Consider the following 19,332-nt stretch of genomic DNA (forward strand, 5'->3'; position numbering starts at 1 on the left):
TGTTAGTAAAGATGAACTGTTTTTACTAAATACTGATCTGTGGGTCAGATTGAAAGTTCAAATCTGGTGTGATTTGAAAGGATTCTCTCAGCGACACAGGATCAGACAGAAGCAGCACATGTTCCTTTACTTTCTGGTTCTAATGCTCTTACATGATCCTTCCATTAATTTAATAATGGAAGGATCATGTACCATGCAGTATTTATAGCATTATCAAAACTAGTGCATAACACGTATAACACTTATTAAAGCTGAAATCATAAACTGAAATCATTAGCATCAGCTTATGTGCAACACCTTTCTAAAAATCCCTTAAAGTCCTCAGGTGAACAGGCTGCATGACTTAGATTAGAGAGTCGGCTGTGTAATACGCAGCGCGGCCGGACAGTGAAGGCAACACTCCGGTTCCCGTCACAAACAATTGAGAGAACCAGGAGAACCTCAGAACGCAGCGCAGCTCTCCGCTTTCCTCTATTATTAATCATTTCTATTTTTTCAGATCATTCTCCTTCAGTCAGGATTAGCACAGAGACCGCTCTTTTAAGTGAATACAATAAACCATAACGGTCCTGATATCTCTTACGTTTCCAATCCACATAATGTGCAATATTTTATACATCAAATTGCAATACGTTATTATTAAGATTGCGTACTAATAGTAGCCTACATTGGTAAAAACGGAAATCGAACAGGAGAGCGGCACATAGAGAGCCGGCGTTGTGTCCCTCATGTTTTGCGCGTACCGCATGTCTGTAATAAATACTCATAACTGTGTCACCCCTGAACTCTCTGTGTAACAGTTGGAAGTGCAATATTAAGAAAAATAGGCTACTACTTAAGTGTTTTTGATGGATTTGGTTTTCTTAATCTCGTTTTTGTCATAGATGTATGTCCTTTGTTTAAATTGGAAATTAGGCACATTTGTGACATTTTCATCCGCGTTACATGTTTTTTGTTGAAGGTTCAATCAAATGAACGAACACTTTTTAAATGAGCTCTTCAACAGCACATGTTGTTATCTGTTACAACTAATCGAACAAATGTAGGCTATACGTTCTTTTTTTTTTTTTAAAGGAAGGTTGAGTGAAATATATTGAAGTCCCCATCACCAGCGGCTTTGAATTAGGGTTACAAAATAAATCATTAAGCTTTCTTTAGCAATTAGATTTGAACCCTCATCTCAATTCACCTGCAGTGCTAGTATTTCAAAGATTGTGAATAACGGCAGAGTGAGGCCCCCCAACACCACGCTGTCAGGAAACAGAGGTTTTAGTAATTGGTCATTTGGCAGAATCAATATATGACATATTTCTCCTTATATGATTATTCTTCCTTCATGCATGCGATCATTATTCCTGAACTCTCTCGGCCTCATAAAAACATTAAAAACATCAACTCTAAACTGCATTGTCATTTTGACTATTTACATTTTGAGACTTTTAACTTTAAAAAAAACCATTTCAACCCCGTTATGTTAATTGTTACTTTGCAGATTACGATTTTGAATTCAGCATGCAATCAGCTCATGCTCAGTGTTGCTACAGTCCTCAGAATGTTCAGCTGTTGTTTAATGCAGAAAGAAATCCTGCACGAGCGTGCAGCAGAGTCCGATATGAATAATAGCCTACATATTAGTATAATTGTTTTTATTTACCATTTATTACCCTTAGTCGCCACGAACACATTCATATTTTTTTCTGCATATGAACGTGAAACAGAAGTGTTTTTTAAACGATGTAGCCTAAAAAGAGAGTGTGTGTGTGTGTGTGAGCGGGCGACTCATTTCGCGCGGGTGTGAGCGAACTGAAGCGAAATCGTGTTCGCCTGATCCAAAGACAAAATGATTTCTTGTCCCATGCTTGCTTGCACGTGACGAATAGAAAGTCCTCAGATTATTTACTTGATATCCTTTATTATTATATAATTTATATAATTATACTGCAGTGTAAACATAGCCTACTCAGTTACAAGGAACAGTCCTGCATTCATAATTGTATTTAAGTAAAGGTACTAGCATCAAAATATACTTTATCAAGAATGGCCCATTTAAACACCAACAAAAAATGGTTGTTATCATCACTTTAATGGTGCACTTGGTTTTAGTTCGCTGATAGGCTATCACTCAAAGCTGGCATGAACACTGTTTTCCGTTAGGAGCTACATTAACCATAACACTAAAATCCTTTAAATGTTTAAATAATTAGGGTACACATTTCCGCTGTAACCTGAATGCATCATAAACTATTATTCTCCGTCTCCAGGGAATTCTGGGAAGATCACATGACACCAATTTTGCAGCTCTATTGGTCCGAGGCACGTGTCTAGGAGGGCCGTAGTACAACGTCATCACAACCTCATCAGCCAATCAGAAATGAAAACCAAATTCCGTCGTGGAAGTATTTGAGCGGCGTCTTTATCAGAGCACTTTAGTCCTGCTAGAAGCATCAACACGAGTGTGCAGGGACTGCAAATAAATTCTTTTTTTCAAGCACTTTTACGATTTTGAAGTAAATAAAAATATGGCATCAAGTCCTGGCATGAGGCTTTTTATTAGAAGCTGAGCATGCCTTTATTCTGTCCTTATTCTAAGCGGCGCGTCAGCAAAAACAAAAGAAAGTATTGTGCCAAAAAAAGGAACTAGTCCAGCTCCTCCAATATTTGGTGTTCCAGTCAAAAAAGGGTATCATTAATCATCGAAAATAAAGTGAAGCGGACCACAGCACATAGGAGTTACTTTGTGTTGAGGTCCCAGAGGCAGAGGCTGAGGGGGATCCGGATCCATCACTATGGAAGGAAAGGCTCGCAGAGACCCGCAGCGCCAACAGGACTCCGGCCAGGAGTCCAACCGGGCCATCCTGCCCCTCCTGCAGCCACCTGTCCACCAGCAAGCCCACAGGGTCACCAACTTCTATATAGACAACATCTTAAGACCGGACTTCGGACGAAAGAGGAAGGACGGGACTCTGGTCCGGGAGGGGGGCAGTCTTGCAGTGATCCTCCGCAGAGAGGAGCAGACAGGGAGGAAGTCTAGAACTGGAAATGCGCCGCAGCGCGGAGCGGGAGGCGAGGAGGAGCAGGACGAGACGGGAGAATCCGACCAGCAGGACCCGGACACTGTGGCCGAAAGGCCGGAGCTGAGAGCCGGGGAGGAGGCGATAGAGGGCCGGGGGGAGGCCAGCTCGGCCCCCGCCTCCAAGCCGATGCTGTGGCCGGCTTGGGTTTATTGTACCCGCTACTCAGACCGCCCGTCAGCAGGTTGGTGGAAATATCGCTGGTCCACTTTTCGTTAAATTAGAAGAACTGAAATAAATGAAAGGAATGTTTAAGGTCCGTTCAACTGAAAACAGATACATGTTTTTCAGAGAATAAATACTCCCAGGATATCTTTATCTGGTTTCAAAGCTCTCGAGGATAGCCTACTTCTTAGAGAAAGAGAATGACATTTTATTCTCTGAGCTATGCGACCCCCAACCCCAATTGTAACAATTGATGTATCTTTTATTGCACCATCCTGACTACAATCATCTTATTATGTAATCATTTCAATAATAAAAAAAACCGAGCCGAGACCTATTTAAAATAAAACAAACTACTCTAAACGCAAATGAGAAAGTCTTCGGAGGAGTTTCGGATGGGAATGTTGGCTTTAAAATCACCTTCAAGTTGACAACACGACTTAATGTTACAGGAAGCAACATGACAACGAAATTATAGTTAAATACAAGTCGAAAGTTAAGTTACAATATGGAGAAGGGAACTAAAACCAAGTTTAACGCCATTGTTCATCAGTCTTCTTTGTTGATATACCATTAGCATATTTTTTTTGACAATGGCGGGGTCTAAAAAGTGAAGGCCGTGTGTCCCAAATGAAAAAGATTCGATGTGAATTGCTGAATGAAACTTCAAAGCCCTTTAACCCGCCAACGAAATAAACAAGTCATTTTTGATAGCGTTTCTATTTTATGAACATCCTCGAAGTGAAGCGGTGTGAGGGTCCTCTGTCTCTGCGCCGCTGGGGGGGCTCGGACCGCTTTAACACCATGTTGTATCATGTTTTATCCTGTTTTATCATGTTTTATCATGAACACAGTATGGCTGGTCGCAGGCAGGGTTATGTTCTGAGTGGACGCATGGTGCACTTGAACTTTCCTTTGTCGTGATTTAGACACGACTGATTAATAATGTTCAAAACTAGAAACCCAGCAGAGGAAAGGGTTTTGCGATCTGTCGGAGGGCGGGAGGAAAAAGCCCAAAACGAAGCGAAAACCGTGAGAATGATAGTTTGTGTTGTTGTATGGAAACTCAAAAAAAGTTCCATCGAGGTCCAGGCCCGACATATGGCAGTGACCACAAAGAGGCAGGGAGCTGCATGGGTAGGACTATTAAACCAAATATAACTGTGGGAATTAGTGTGAAAGGTTTTATAAATTGATTAAAGATGCATTGGTGTCCCTGTTGTTTCACCTCTTACAACTGTTGGATGGTAAACGATGTAGGCCTTGGTCTTCTTTATTTGACGCACCGAGGCCCAGGCAGAATGTTCCTTCTCTGTATTTCCGCTTTGCCTTCATCGTGAAATATCAGAATATTATATTAGTAACGAAAAGAGTGATGGCTAATTTTAGGAAAGTACTTTTTTTTTAATTGAGTTCCTATGGTAACAGGGAGAGAAAGAGGCGCCTAACTCCCCATCCTCCATCCTAACCCCACCCCCATCTGCACGTCCTCCCTCCTCCCTGAGCCACATGATAACAGACCATATTCCCCCTTACAGCTGTGATTAAATGTGTCTGTGGATTTTTTATTTATTTAAATTACACTTAAAGTATTCACGGACCCAAAAGCGAGTATTTCCCCCAAAACGTGTAGTTCCTTATGACCCAAAGTCACCATTCAGTTCCAAACAAAGGTAATATATATCAGCCTACATTGATAGTTCGTTAAATAGCAGGGACTTGTAATACTGAACATGTTTCTCCACCTGCTGACAGCCTTTCTCTCAGGGTGATGCAGGGACGCGTTCATGTACTCTGTTTTCACGGGACAAGCTCACACTTTAATAAAACACCTGTAATTTTTAAATGTGAGAAATATTAACTGAACTTTACACCTCAAGGGCCCAGATCCCGCAAACCAAAGAAGGCCCTGACCCCCAGCCCGGAGGACAAGCGGCCCCGCACGGCCTTCACGGCGGAGCAGCTGCAGCGGCTGAAGACGGAGTTCCAGGGGAACCGGTACCTGACGGAGCAGCGGCGGCAGGCCCTGGCCGGGGAGCTGGGCCTCAACGAGTCCCAGATCAAGATCTGGTTCCAGAACAAACGAGCCAAAATCAAGAAAGCCACCGGGAATACAAACGCTCTGGCGCTGCACCTCATGGCGCAGGGACTGTACAACCACGCCGGGGCCAAGGAGGACAAGTCGGACAGCGACTAGAAGAGACCCGAGGACGGGGGTCCGGACCATGCAATAAAATCACTCCAGCACCAGCATTCATATTTAAACTCAACCAGAGACTATGTGTGTGTGTGTGTGTGTGTGTGTGTGTGTGTGTGTGTGTGTGTGTGTGTGTGTGTGTGTGTGTGTGTGTGTGTGTGTGTGGGGGGGGGGGGGGGGGGTGTGTGTGTGTGTGTGTGTGTGTGTGTGTGTGTGTGTGTGTGTGTGTGTGTGTGTGTGTGTGAGAGAGAGTGAAGTGGTGGTGCGTTCGTGTTGCGCCCACGACTCGAAACAAACAAACCAATTTCTGTACGATGTAACGTCCACTAAAGAAGACCCATGCTGCTGGTGCACTGTTAACAACACCATCCCGCCATTATTGGCCGGTAAATGGCTCTGGAGAGAAGGGAGGCTGCTGATATCAAACCCTGTCACCTGAAGGTATAACCTGTCCCAGGTGAGGCAGTCAAGGTTATGTACTTTTGGGATAACATATGCGTTTTGAAATCATTTTTGATTGGGCTGCTAAAAAAAGTATTATCATAATTATATTCATATTGTTACTCGGATGTTTCTTTTTAGAGTGACATTCCGGTCACATTATCTCAGAAAAGTCTCTGAGTTGTATTTCCATCTATAACAGGAATATGTTGACATGAAGGGGTGCGGGGTGGGGGTCTGTTCCAGGGTCCAAACACGGCCCAAAGGTGGACAGCCCCAATCCATCAGGGTCAAATATGGACTTTAAATCGCGCCCTGACATCACGTTAACTGTATTAGCGAGAAGTCAGCCAATAAGAGCTTAGAACCCGAGCTCGAGGCCGACAGAGGGGGATGGAGGCTCCGTCACGCGCAGCCTGTGTCCGTGTGTTGTGGCTGAGAAACTTTTTGTATTGATTATCAAAACTTTATGCTGAAATCCAAAGATTGTGTCTCCTGCGGCATGGAGACTGTGAGGGTACTTTGTGTTGTGTTTTCTCTTTCTCTGTATCCTTTACTCTCTATTCAGTCTGTAACATGTCTCCGGTGTGTGTGTGTGTGTGTGTGTGTGTGTGTGTGTGTGTGTGTGTGTGTGTGTGTGTGTGTGTGTGTGTGTGTGTGTGTGTGTGTGTGTGTGTGTGTGTGTGTGTGTGTGTGTGTGTGGGTGTGTGTGGGTGTGTGTGTGTTAGATGCCGCCATGCAATGTTGAGGAATGTAATGTTATCTGAAATTAAAGGTCTGCTTTTTAGAAGCTGTCTGTTTAAACTGAAAACCTGGAAAAAGAGCCACACTGAACCCAGTCTGATGTCTGATTTGAGCCTATAGTGCTGAGAGATTGACATGCTTTTCTTTAAGATAATACATTCATTAATATTATTTTTCTATAAACCCTTTTTATAAAATGTGTCCAGAACCTTTGTTTTTCTGCCTGTCGCCTGAAGCCTTTAAACAGACTGTCCGCTGCAGCTTCGCCAGGAAGCCTCTCTACGAATGTTCAAAGACCTTTTTATTATTATTTATAATACAGTGAACCTCTACAGTCGCGTTCACGGTGCTGGAGTGTTTGCATAACTTATTTGTACTACCTTTTTTGAATGCTACATGTAGGCCTTACCGGGTCTCCTTAATGCAGATCCAAACCAAATGGTGGTCTTACGATGAGCTGTGAATGTCCGTGTTTTATTTCTCTGCTGTGTTATACGGGTTGGCTCTTATTGCATCCAACTCGGAGGAGCTTCTGCCTTACGGTTTCATAAGAACAAATAATGAACATTTAGTGGTTTTCTCCTCTCAGCTAAAGATCTCTTTTATATGATCCTATGTAAATAATTTATATTATAATGTTGTGATGGTCAATAAAAGACAACAATGCAAATGTGTATTTTCAGAAGATTTATTTGTATTGAAACACACGGGAGAAATGAAGTATCTTCTGTGAAGATGAGTCTGCTTCATAATGATTGGGATGGCAGGGGGCTTCATCTCTGCACCAAGCTCTCTAGTTTAATGCCACTGTGCAATACGACTACAGCAATCATAGCCCATAAGTGCAGCCCACAATTTCATTTAAAGTAGAATCATCTTTATATAAGTACAAAATAAAATCATAATAAAGCTGTGATAACTGAAGCACTGCAGGCTTCTAAACCTTTGGAGATACAAGCCGTCATATGATTATGGCATAACCATCGTTGGAAGAATACTCCTTTACTTAAGTAAAAGTAGAAATACTTTGTTCTGAAAATACTTAATTACAAGTAAAATTCCTGAATTCAAAATATTGCATATAAGTATTGCCAGCTAAATGTAATTTAAGTATCAAAAGTAATACTCATTATAGAGCATGGCTTTTTGAAAATGATATAATTTTAGAATATGAAGTTATTTCTTCTTCTAATTGCTTACAATTACATGTAAGAGCATTAACTTGTTGTAGTGTGTTAATTTTAAACATACTTATTGTTGGTACCATACTGCATTATATCCTATAATAATGTCATGTGTTTTATATGGAAACAGTAGCTGGTAGTGTCAAATAAATGTAGAGCAGTACAAAGTAGAATACATGCTACAAAGATGTAGAGCAGTACAAAGTGGAATAAATGAGAAGTACAAAGAAGCACAAAATGGAAATACTCAAGTAAAGTACAAATTTGACAAATTAGTACTTAAGTTGAATACTTGAGTAAATGTACCAGACAAGGTATCTCTTTTATTTAGATAGATTTAATTTTTGACACATTTGGAACAATTAGTTTGCATCTTCCTCCCTGTTCTTGAATGTAGAATACTCAGATACACACACTTCTTCCAGACCTAGCTGCTGTTCTTGCCAGTTTTTGAACCCTAAAATAGAGCCAGATTCCAGAAAGTAGCTGAAATATAATTAAGGCTGAAAATAATTGTTCATTATCTTCAAGTATTTAGGCTATTGTGTCAAATGAGACAAAACGACAAGAACAGGTTGATATTAAATGGAAAACTCACATAGTGAAATTTAGTCTCTGCATTTAACCCGTCCAATACGGAGCATTGTGCACACAGCGGCAGGGAGCAGGGTGAGACTGAGAGGCTGATAACCTCAGCTCAGGTGAGGATAAGGACTCTCTGAGTGTTTAGATAGTTCACTTAGTCTAAGTTCTCAGTGGGTCTCAAACGGTTTGGTCACCATTTATGTAAACACATATTTCCATTTGAGGGGGTAGTGATTAATAAAATATCCATGAATAATAATAAAACAAATGTTAAATAGGTGAAAAAAGGTAAGATAAACTTTTAAAACTTGTTGAGAGCTAAAACTAGTCTTTGCTGCTGCCTCAAAGAGGAGCAGGGAGGAGAGGGGGGAGACAGGAGAGGCTGATTCAGGAGCACAGACACACTCACAACTATAAATGAACCAAAAATAAATAAATAAACAAGTTTCAATGTTTTTTCAATATCGGATAATATGGTATGTTATTGGTTATGGCCATGTTCTTATGATTTTATGATTATTTAAATGTATACAGTTCTGTTTCATATGGGTGTAGTCTCTTTAGTTCCCCCTCAAAGTGCACCAGATTGATGCATTTAAGTCCAACATTTAAAAAAAAGTAACGCTGTGAATATTGACAAATAAATCCAGAAAAATGGCACAAAAACTGGTAGTGGCCTAGCTGGGTGTATAATTCCCGGCCTGACTTATTGTCCCAGTTCGGCCCTGGTTTGAGTTGAGTTACTTGAAAAACTAAAGTGAAACTTGATTTATTTTATTGCAGGGTCTGATTATTAAATGTCCTTATTTATTTGTGAGATTCAGTGGCACAAATTTTGTTTGGTAGTACTAGGTAAAAAAACACTGGTTGTTCTTGTTCCAGTCTGTTACTGTCACTTTGTTTTTGACACTTTAAAATACTACTATCCTACTAACATGCTGTACAAATCAGATAACTAAATACATTTCAAAATAAATGTTTTTTATTTTTCAATATTGCGATAAATACCGTACCATGGACTTGTTATTGCGATATTATCGTACCGTGAGTTTTTGGTATCGTTACATCCCTAGTATACACATAATTGACCTGATCAGTTTGTCCAAGTAGCAAAGTCTGCAACAAAATAAAAGAAACAAAAAACACACACGACTAGAGCCCACTCACCAAAGTTAAAAACGGTTCAAATCAAAATTATTTGCAAACCCAAAACACACACAGAGGATCCACAGTGAAATTGACCTTTACACAGAAATAATTTCTGTATATTGTTTATCTGAACCTCGTAATGACTTGGGGAAAAGTAGGGAAAAAGATAAAAAGATACAAATATGGAGAGCAATAGGAGATCTGTGTTCTGTGACTCCTGCACTGCAGCGGCTCTGTGAATGGCTGCAGTCTCATCTGCATTTCTTTTCTTGGCTGGCTTGTATGTGGAAGTAGCACCCAGCTCCATGAGCTGAGCTGCTGTTGACTGGAGTAGAGAGGGTGGGGGGGAGCTTGGTTTATATGCACAGTGTGGGGCTGTCAGTCTGTATAACCACCAGAGAACCTGGATGAAGGTCAACATGTGTTGGACGTTGATTCAAAAAGCAGCAGGTGACAACACTTCAGCCAAAAAACTGAGAGAAAGGGACATCCCAAAGCTCAGCTATAAATGAGAGGACGTCCTTTAGTTCTTTTAATCATGGCATTACATTTTATCATTGATAACCATTCTTCACTGTCTGCCTCACTTCATGCATGGCACAATTCCTTCTTTACTGAAAGGGATTTATTCAGGATAACCCCTTGAGATGAAACATCTCGTTTTCAAGATGGTCCTAACATATGGTACAAACAGCAAGACAGTAAAAAACTAAAATATATAACAAACAAGCAAATTGACACAACCAAATCAAGTCACAATACAACCAACAGGCAAGACTACTATAATCACAACACAAAATAGGAAATTAGAAATTCGAATGTAACCACTATACGGCCACAGAGAAGCCATGCACAAATACATTTGCCCAGCAATAAAATGAAATAAATACAAACATAGTGTTTTGTACGTAAATCATCGATAGCATGTACACTCTAAAAACAAATGCCTTGGCTCAACAAAGAAAATCAACGCAACAGTTTACATCGATGTTTATTGAGTTAAGACAACTTCTAATGAAATTGTCTAAAACCAACAAAGTTATTTGAGTTAGGGGAGAAGGCTTTTCCTCTGCAATCGGAGGTGTTTTTAATTACCACTTACTTAATAATTGGTAGCATAAACACAAGTTTTGAAGTTGATTACTCAAAAGATTAAGTTGTTCCAACTAGTTTTACCACATGACTTAAAAGGAATTTTAAGTTGTATGTACTTAATTACCATCATTGTGAACACACGTTTTTAAGTTGACAACCATTTATAAATTAAGTTGCTCCAAATATATTTTATTCAATAGTTTTTTTTCGTAGCTTTTTCATGTTTTTGCCTTTAAAGAAAGAAAGTAATTGATTCCACAACAAAAATATTAGGCAATTCACTTTTTATTTTGAACTGCAGTTGTTTATTTCAACACATGATGTTTCAATCAGGAGAGAATTCATTTTCATTTTCATCATTCCATATGATAAGGTGCATGAACACCTGAAATCACAGCTGACTGCAGGAGAGAGGGGAACCATTTTATAGTTTGGCTGCAGCACGTTGAATGGCTGCTGGAGAATGAGGTGAAATGTAATAGATTAAAGAGAACGCCTGTGATGAGCTGATTATAAGCAGCTGCGGAGTGAAGGTATACACCCAGTCTTCCTGAAAGAACTTGCGCTGAGCTTCATTTAAATCTTGAAAAAAAAGATAAATAACACAAATTTAAATTTCCCCACAAATAATAAATAAACACATTAGCCATATTACCATGGGAAATGGGGGCACAGCAAATAAATGCTGCCATCACAACGAAGTTAGAGGCGTTTGCATATTTAAAACCAGTGCCAAATATGTAAAATCTGTAAAGTTTTTGTAAAACTACAGTAACAAACTCTCAATGGCCACCAGTCTGCAGATCACACACATACGTTTTACAAAAGATGTAACAAAGATGTTTACACTGTCAACAGTCATTATTTCAAACAGTATGAACACATTTAACGCAGAATGCTTGCTTATTCATTTGTTTCCCTCGACCATGATGGTTGCCATCGTATGGTCAGATCCTGGGGTGGACTCTCTGTTGATGGCGATATTCAAGTCCTTTTGAAGCACATTAAATAATAGGTTAGTGCATAAGAGATAATGAATTAGGTAACTGCATACTTTTTAAATCGTCACTCTTAGCGAATTCAGAGCCATTATTACCAGCTGCTAAAGCAACGCTGGTATTGTTTTCACCTATTGAGTCTGCATGTGTGTGATATTATGGCAATGTGGTCCTGAAAACACACAGAGGTGGTTTTGAGTTCTTTGCCTAGTGTTTAAATGCATGTGGACAGATTTTGTCAATCACGACCATGCAAGTTTTAGTGTATCTTCTCATCTTTTTTGCAGGTTCCATACAATATTTGAACAGGTTAAGTGAAGAGCAGAAGCCACTTTTCAAAACACAATCCTTTTCCCATGCCATTGCTGTCAACACCTATCCATGCTGAACGTTGCTAAGATATATTTGATTGGGGTGTGGCCAAAAGTGCAATATGCTTCAAAATGTAACTGACATAGAGCAGTGTTTTTGTCCTGTGTCCAACGTGGATTTTATTTTATTTCAAGATTTTTAATTACGTCGCGAAACTCCTTGAAAAGGTCCTCTTCCTTTTCTCCAAGGTACACAACAAGGCAGCGGATGGCTATAGTTCTCTGCGTACTTCAATTGTATTGTGCTATTTTTGAAAAAGGAAAAAAAGAGAAATTACCTAAATTAATATATTCCGAATGGGTGACTGCCAACAACTTGCATTTAAATGACAACTCTAAATAACGATCCTACCTCAAGAAGCATGCCCTTGATCTGCTTCACCGAGATTCATTTTTAATAAAAAGCGATATCACAATAGTAACCAAAGTATTTTTACACTCACAGCCTCTACTACTTTGTATCCTCTCACAGAACTATTCACAGTTCAAAGGCTGCTAATTTTGGTCAAACAGCAATTTACCTAATACAGTGCAACTACAAGGCTATCTACTGTATTTGAATGACAAAAGATGACACTCACCTTAAAATGTCCTTTGTATATTTCTATTTGTCTTAACTGTCGGAAATTTGTTTTAAGTCAATTGACGCAGAAATCAGAGTTCAAATTACACAAAATATTAAGTTGATGTAATTATCAACATTATTACGTCAACACAACTTATAAATTAATGTTTGCAACTTAAAATGTTTATCTAAATCAATTAACTCACATTTTTATCTTGCAACCATGCATTTAATCAAGTGGAGGTGAAAGGTCGCCTGAATTCGTTTTTAGAGTGTACAATTCACCTCATCAAGCATGGTGTTTGACACACACTCACACCAGCAGGACTCTAAGATTCTGGTCTCCTCTCTGGTGGGCTGAAGACATCAGAAAACAGATCTGAAAATATTTGATCAAGCTATTTGCTGAGAAAAAAAGTAATTCAAAAACCACCTCACAAAGTTCCAGAACGAAGACACTCCCTCTGCAATAACAAGCCGCTGCTGTCACACAATCACTGTTTTTTAATCTTCTCTCCAAAACAGTATTTTTTTGTGGCTGTAAACCACATCCATGTATAGATGAGAGTAACACTTACGTCAGTTCCGGTCGAAAATTACGGCCCCGCCCACTTTTGGGGGAAAACAATGCTGTCATTTGAATAGCGGTCAATACAAATTCTGAAGTTTTTGCCAATCCGATCGGAATTTTTTGAAAACCGTGGATTTTTGGATCTTCAAATAGCTCGATTACGATGGCCAGTCAGGCAAACAATTACATTCAATCATTTGAAATCGACAATCGGTCTCGATATATGGTTAAATTAAAATCAGTAGGCGAGGCCGTAATTCCGCCAGCTGTTACGGCCGCTACACACGGCGGCGTGCGTTGCCGCTTCAACGCTTCTGCCCATTCACTTTGAATGGGGTGACGTCACGATTCGCCAAACTGCATTGTGGGAGAAAAGCATAGCTTCTCTCGCGGTGCTCGCTGCAAAAGTAGAGCAATGTTCTACTTTTGCCGCCTCGATGGAGGCGTCAGCCAATCAAATCATATGCCAGTGCAAGCTCTAGCCAATCAAACCGCATGCTTGTGTGTCTGGGGCGGAAGATTCATGTGATTGGTTGTTGGTCGAGTTTCAGCCCCCCTCCGCCGGCAAGCGACAACGCACGCCGCCGTGTGTAGGAGCCGTTACTCTCATGAGCGAGGCGGTAAATAATTGTTTTATAATGCCAAAAAGCTGCTGTGTAAAGCACACAGCAGCTTTTTGGCATGATACAACAATTATTTACCGCCTCGCTCATGACACCTGCATTGCATTGCATTTGTCCTTAAACAAATCCAGAGTTCAGTGTTTCTGTACCTCCTCTAAGAACAAAGGACAGTAAAAGAAGAGCTCTGTGGTTTCAGGCTTGATCGCCGTTCAAATGACAGTGTTGTTTCTCCCAAAAGTGGGCGGGGCCGAAAAGTCACAGATGTTACTCTCATCTATGAAAATTGATCGCCTACTGCTATATTTAACCATAAATCGAGCCTGATCGTCGATTTCCAATGGCTTAATGTGTCAGGGTTGAGTGAAGCAGGCAGGACCCAAATGCAGATTTTACAGAAAATACCTTTATTTCAAGGCTAAATGAAACAAACAGAACTCTTCCCTGAGAACACAGTCAAACAACAACAAGGAATTCACAAAGACTAAGAGAAAACACAGAACCTAAAAACCACAAAACTAGGGCCAACAGGGTGGGTGGAGGGGGTCTGGAGGACAGGTTTGGGCTGACAGCCCAGGTGCACAGCGGAGGACCCGGAAGGGGTCTCGGGCGGACGGCCCGGGGGCAAGGCAGACTTCAAGGATGGGGTCTCGGGCGGACGGCCCGGTGGCAAGGCAGATATCAAGGTGGGGGACTCGGGCGGAAGGCCCGGGGCAAGGCAGAGTCCAAGGTGGGGCGAAGGCCGCAGCGGGCGAACTCAGGGGGCCGAGTATGAGGGCGAAGGCAGCGGCAGGAAGAGTCAGGGGGCCGGGCCCGAGGGCAAAGACCGCGGCACTCAGGGGGCCGGGCTCGAGAGCGAAAACCGTGGCTCACAGGGGGCCGGGCTCGAGGACGAAGACCAGACAGCTCCGGAGGCCGGGCAGGACCCAGTGTTGGCTGAACAGGAACCGGAGCCGGTGGGACAGGCTTCGGCAGGATCCCCCACGGAAGAGGACCAGGAGTTGGCAGGACCCCCGGCGAGACAGGTGATGGCGGGGCCTCCAACGGAACAGGACAAGGGGTTGGCAGGACCCCGGCAAAAGAGTTGACGGCGGGACCCCCAGAGGAACAGGACATAGGATTGGCAGGACCCCCGGCAGGAGGCTAGTCAGCGGGACCCCCAACGGGACAGGACACAGCGTTGGCAGGACCCCCAGCGGAACCTCCAACGGCACAGGACGTAGGGCTGGCAGGAGCCCCGGCAAAAGAGTAGTCGGCTGGACCTCCAACGGGACTGGACATGGAGCTGGCAGGACCCCCAGCGGAACAGGAGATAGGGTTGGCAGGAACCCCGGCAGAAGAGTAGTCGGCGGGACCCCCAACGGGACAGGACATAGGGTTGGCAGGACCTCCGGCAGGTGAGTAGTCGGCGGGACCTCCAACAGGACTGGACATGGAGCTGGCAGGACCCCCAGCGGAACAGGACATGGTGTCGGCAGGACCCCCGGCGGAATAGGTGACGGCGGGACCTCCAATAGGACCCGGGGAGCTGGAGTGGGTCAGAACACCGACAGAACCCAAGGGACCGGAGCGGGCCGGAGAGCCGGAACGTGAGCCAGAATCATAGCAGCCGGGGCCGGCACTGGAGTCGGAACTGGAGCCGGAATTGAAGCCGGAATCATGGCTGCTGGGGCCGGTACTGGATTCAGAATTGAAGCCGGAACCATGGCTGCTGGGGCCGGAACTGGGGCTGAAACCATGGCTGTGTGGGCCAGAACTGGGGCCGGAACCATGGCTCTTGGGGCTCGGGCTGCTAGCCTGGAATCACACACTGAGAGGAAGTCGAAAATGAAACAAACAGAACTCTTCCCTGAGAACACAGTCAAACAACAACAAGGAACTCACAAAGACTAACAGAAAACACAGAACCTAAATGCACACAGGACTAATCAAACAAACAAGAGACAGGTGAGGAGGGAGGAGAAAACACAGGGGCACCAGGTGAACACAATCGGGTAATCAGGGAGGGAAAATAGACAAAAAAACAGGCAAGACAGGGGTTGAACACTTTACAAAATAAAACAGGAAACCAAAGACAGAAAAAGACAAGACAAAACACAATACAGACAGATCGTGACATAATGTAATTGTTTGCCTGACTGACCATTGTAATTGGGCTCTTTGAAGATCCAAAAATCCATGGTTTTCTTACATCGGATTGGCAAAAACTTCAGAATTTGTATTGACCGCCATTCAAATGACAGCTTTGTTTTTCCCAAAGAAAAAGAAAAAACATCTTAACTCATCACTGCTACTCTTGGTCTTTATCAGCACTTGCTGATCGTACGTTCTTTTAAGGAATTCAATGCTTAAGCATCATCATGGGGAACATCGTCAAAACGGAGCAGCAACATTTAGTAGAAGCAGCATCATCATCAGACACTGCTGGGACTGCCGGTCTATCCCAACAGCACAGGTCTAAAATCTTTTAAATCAAATACAAATATTATATATTAACACTAATCTGGCTAAATATAGTACCTTAAGCTAGGCACTTTTTTATTTTGGAGTTCCATTTATAAACTGTATTTCTCCAAAGACTGCGGTAACAGAGAATTAAACGTAAAGATAAAACAACTAGTGGATGGACTCACCATGACTCCACACACTAGTTTTTATAAAACATTTTAACCAGCAAGGTCATGAAAGGCTGTAGCTAATCACAAGCAAACCACATTCTCAAAGACGACTGTCACAAATAACTATGAAAACTCTGTGAGAGGGTTAGGGTTGTAAGACGAGAACTTGGACGACACAAAAACTGGGTAGCAGGTAGCTCTAAAGCAATCATTACAATATTATCTGTTTTACTGAAGGGGACCATCGTTTACTAAATGGACGAAGTGAAGAGGAGGGTTATTTTCCTAGACTTCTCTACAATCAAATTTATTTTTACAACCACAGGATTTGCTCCCTGCTGGCCATTAGAGAGAATGCAGGGTCAGGCAATATTGCATTGGCTTCACTTTAGAGAACACAAGGTTTCCGCCTGTGAGCATGGTCAAATGTTGCTGAATCTGTCCACGGAAACATTCCAGCAGAATGTGCTGGCTTTGTGCAAAGTATCATGGGTAAAACATAAAAACTCCCATCTTATTTACCCTAAGTTCTTCCATCTCCTTGTCATAAAATTAATCCCTCAAACAGGCAGAGGCAAAGGGCAGAGGAGCAGAAAAAAAAAAAGTACATATTAAAAAGTATTGATGTCCCCTGTGTCTCTGTCAGACAAAAGACGGGCCGTCCAGCACTCCTTCCCCCCACTGAGTAATTTAGCCATAGTTCTCTAAATGCTTCCTAGCAAAACTTGGAATATGGAATGAAGGGGACGGGGGCACTGTGGCGGAAATATAATTACGGCCACTAAAAGCTGGGGAAGGTGGAGAATGGGGGATGACATCAGACCAATTTCACACTGTGGTCCTGGATGGCCAGCCCAAGCCAGGGCCTCGCCGCGCAACACTGATCAAAGCCTGCTGCAGCCGCCCCAAAAGCCAAAAAAGGGAGACTTAACTATGCTAATCTCCAGGACAAATATATTTTAATCTTGTTAGAATACAAGTTAATACCGCAGCTCAGTGACCAAACTTTATGCTATAAGAGAAGGATACAATAATACAAAATCACACTTTGTTTCCAAGTTTTCTATTGAGCAAGTAAATGTTGATTCTCATGAAAAACAAGAGATGAGGAAATAGTCATACCTCATATGGTCGTCATGTTCTCCAGACCCTGTGAGCTCATGCAGTACAGATCCTAAAGTAACTGATGGTATAATATGCTTCACAAATGTTGCTCTTCCTAACAATCCATAACCAGATTATAATTATTTGATCCGTATTGAACGATTGTGCACCTGATTATTTATGTCCTAGGTCAATTTTCACTGACAATGCAAGGCATAGTGTCCTTTAGGAGGCATAAGGCAGAGGTATGGAGGTCAGGGTGGTGGACAGGACTTTGATTCAGGGGAAAAGGAGTTCAATCACAGACCTGCAATCAACAGCCGTGTCATCTCCAGAGTACTTGCAGGTATCTGGGTACACGATATCATTACTAAAAACTAGTCAAATGATGAAGAGACAAACACCCAAAACTTTATCCCAATCTAAACAGCTTTATCTCCAGGTAAAAAGAGCTTATAATCACTCGATGGGAACACAGGGACCTGTCAGAACAGCAGATCAACATTAGAACTAGTTGCTCTATAAACTGTGATACATCTCTCTGTGTTCCCAGATGTCAGCAGGAAAGAACAATAGACAGAACCACCAACAACAGACCCAGTTTGTATGACATTGGAATTTCCCTTTAGCTAGACAGAGTTCCGCTATATAATATGTTGGTCCCTCTGCCAATAAGACTGTCTATGCCCTCAGAGCGGCTCTACTTAAGTAAACTGAAGACCCAGTGGTCCATCAATGGGCTGTGGGAAATGAGCACTTAACGGGTGTGAGGGTTGTCTGTCACGCTGTTAGCAGTCAGCACCTTGGTAACCCTTGATCTGTCAGGGGTGGAAGCTGGGCTTCTAGACACTTCTAAACAAGCAGCTAAACAATAAGCTTGTATGGATCCTACTGTGACTTCAATCCCTGGGCAGAAAGGAAACTAAAGCGGCAGGGAGGGAGGGAGGTAGACGTCCTGCTGCGGGGGGGCAGCTGATCTCAGGTTGAGGTTGTGTTTTTTGCTTTGGAAGATGCACAACATGCACAAAGTTGTCTTGCAGTGGCACATGGCTCAGACTCACGCTAGAGTTTGTGTTTGCTAATGTTAACAGCGTTATTATCTATAAATGAAAGCTTCTCAGAGAATCTGAAAAAGGAGTCTGGGGACCCCTTCAGACTGGTTTTTGTACTGATTAATAGCCTACCTTCTTTGTTGACCACTGTGGTTTGGTAAGGCTGGCTTCTTTCTAATTCCACACTACCTCCTGATCGCATCCTCACCACTAAGCTAAAGGCGGCTAATGTGTCTGCTGATGGTGTTAAGCCACCTTTGTTTTCAAGACACATAGAAGTTTCAAACTTCGCCCAGTAAGGTATTTACTAACGTATTTTATGTCGTAGAGCAACACTTGTCTTATCCACAGACCTTTTTTCAGGATAACATCCAAAAACACATTCAGATAAAAATGAGTGAACAGCAGTGGCAGTGGCAAAATGCTGACTCGTGTTCAGGTTAAAGGACTCATTCCTGCACCTCTAAGCTGCCTGGTTGGTGAATAAAGACAAAAGCTGTATGGTACATGATTTCCTATGGCCTGTAGTTTATAAGAGCTACACTATGACTTTTTTTGTGACAAAAAAGTAAGTATGCATCTCCGAAGTCGACTTACTCTTATTAACAGAGCCAATAGAGTGCCACAGTGACGCGTCCTAAAACCCGGAAGTAAGCTGAGCATGGGTTCCTTCGACAAAAAAGCAATGCAATTTCTCCATAGGATTTTGGAAAATAGCTGGAAATAAGGTCTGTGGTTTACACACATTTAAAAGACGGATCACGTTTTGTTCAGTCGAATAATCTCCACATGTCTACCCTAC

At 42.2% G+C, this 19,332-nt stretch overlaps 2 protein-coding genes across 8 annotated transcripts in view; one reads left to right on the plus strand and one right to left on the minus strand.

The window, feature by feature from the left end:
- The first annotated feature begins 1,734 nt into the window (after positions 1-1,734).
- LOC307017614 (homeobox protein engrailed-2b-like) lies at positions 1,735-10,671 on the plus strand. The gene is made up of 2 exons (XM_079647246.1): positions 1,735-3,255; positions 5,117-10,671. The coding sequence occupies exons 1-2, from the start codon at positions 2,787-2,789 to the stop codon at positions 5,431-5,433; spliced, it is 786 nt and encodes a 261-aa protein (XP_079503372.1). The 5' UTR covers positions 1,735-2,786; the 3' UTR covers positions 5,434-10,671.
- Positions 7,291-19,332, minus strand: part of cnpy1 (canopy FGF signaling regulator 1) — a 37,725-nt gene continuing 25,683 nt past the window's right edge. For 2 of the 7 annotated variants that reach the window (XM_079647236.1, XM_079647241.1), the window contains exon 6: positions 7,291-11,622. Coding sequence is in view for 4 of the 7 variants with exons in the window: in XM_079647241.1 (XP_079503367.1) it covers positions 11,579-11,622 (44 nt within the window). In the remaining 3 variants the exon portion in view is untranslated. Of the gene's footprint in view, positions 11,623-13,821; positions 15,567-19,332 lie in introns of those variants that run through there. The other 5 variants (XR_013802225.1, XM_079647240.1, XM_079647239.1 and 2 more) reach the window with 5 other exon arrangements.

The sequence above is a fragment of the Notothenia rossii genome (assembly GCF_949606895.1).
Source record: "Notothenia rossii genome assembly, chromosome: 9".
In the NCBI taxonomy this organism is placed as follows: domain Eukaryota; kingdom Metazoa; phylum Chordata; class Actinopteri; order Perciformes; family Nototheniidae; genus Notothenia; species Notothenia rossii.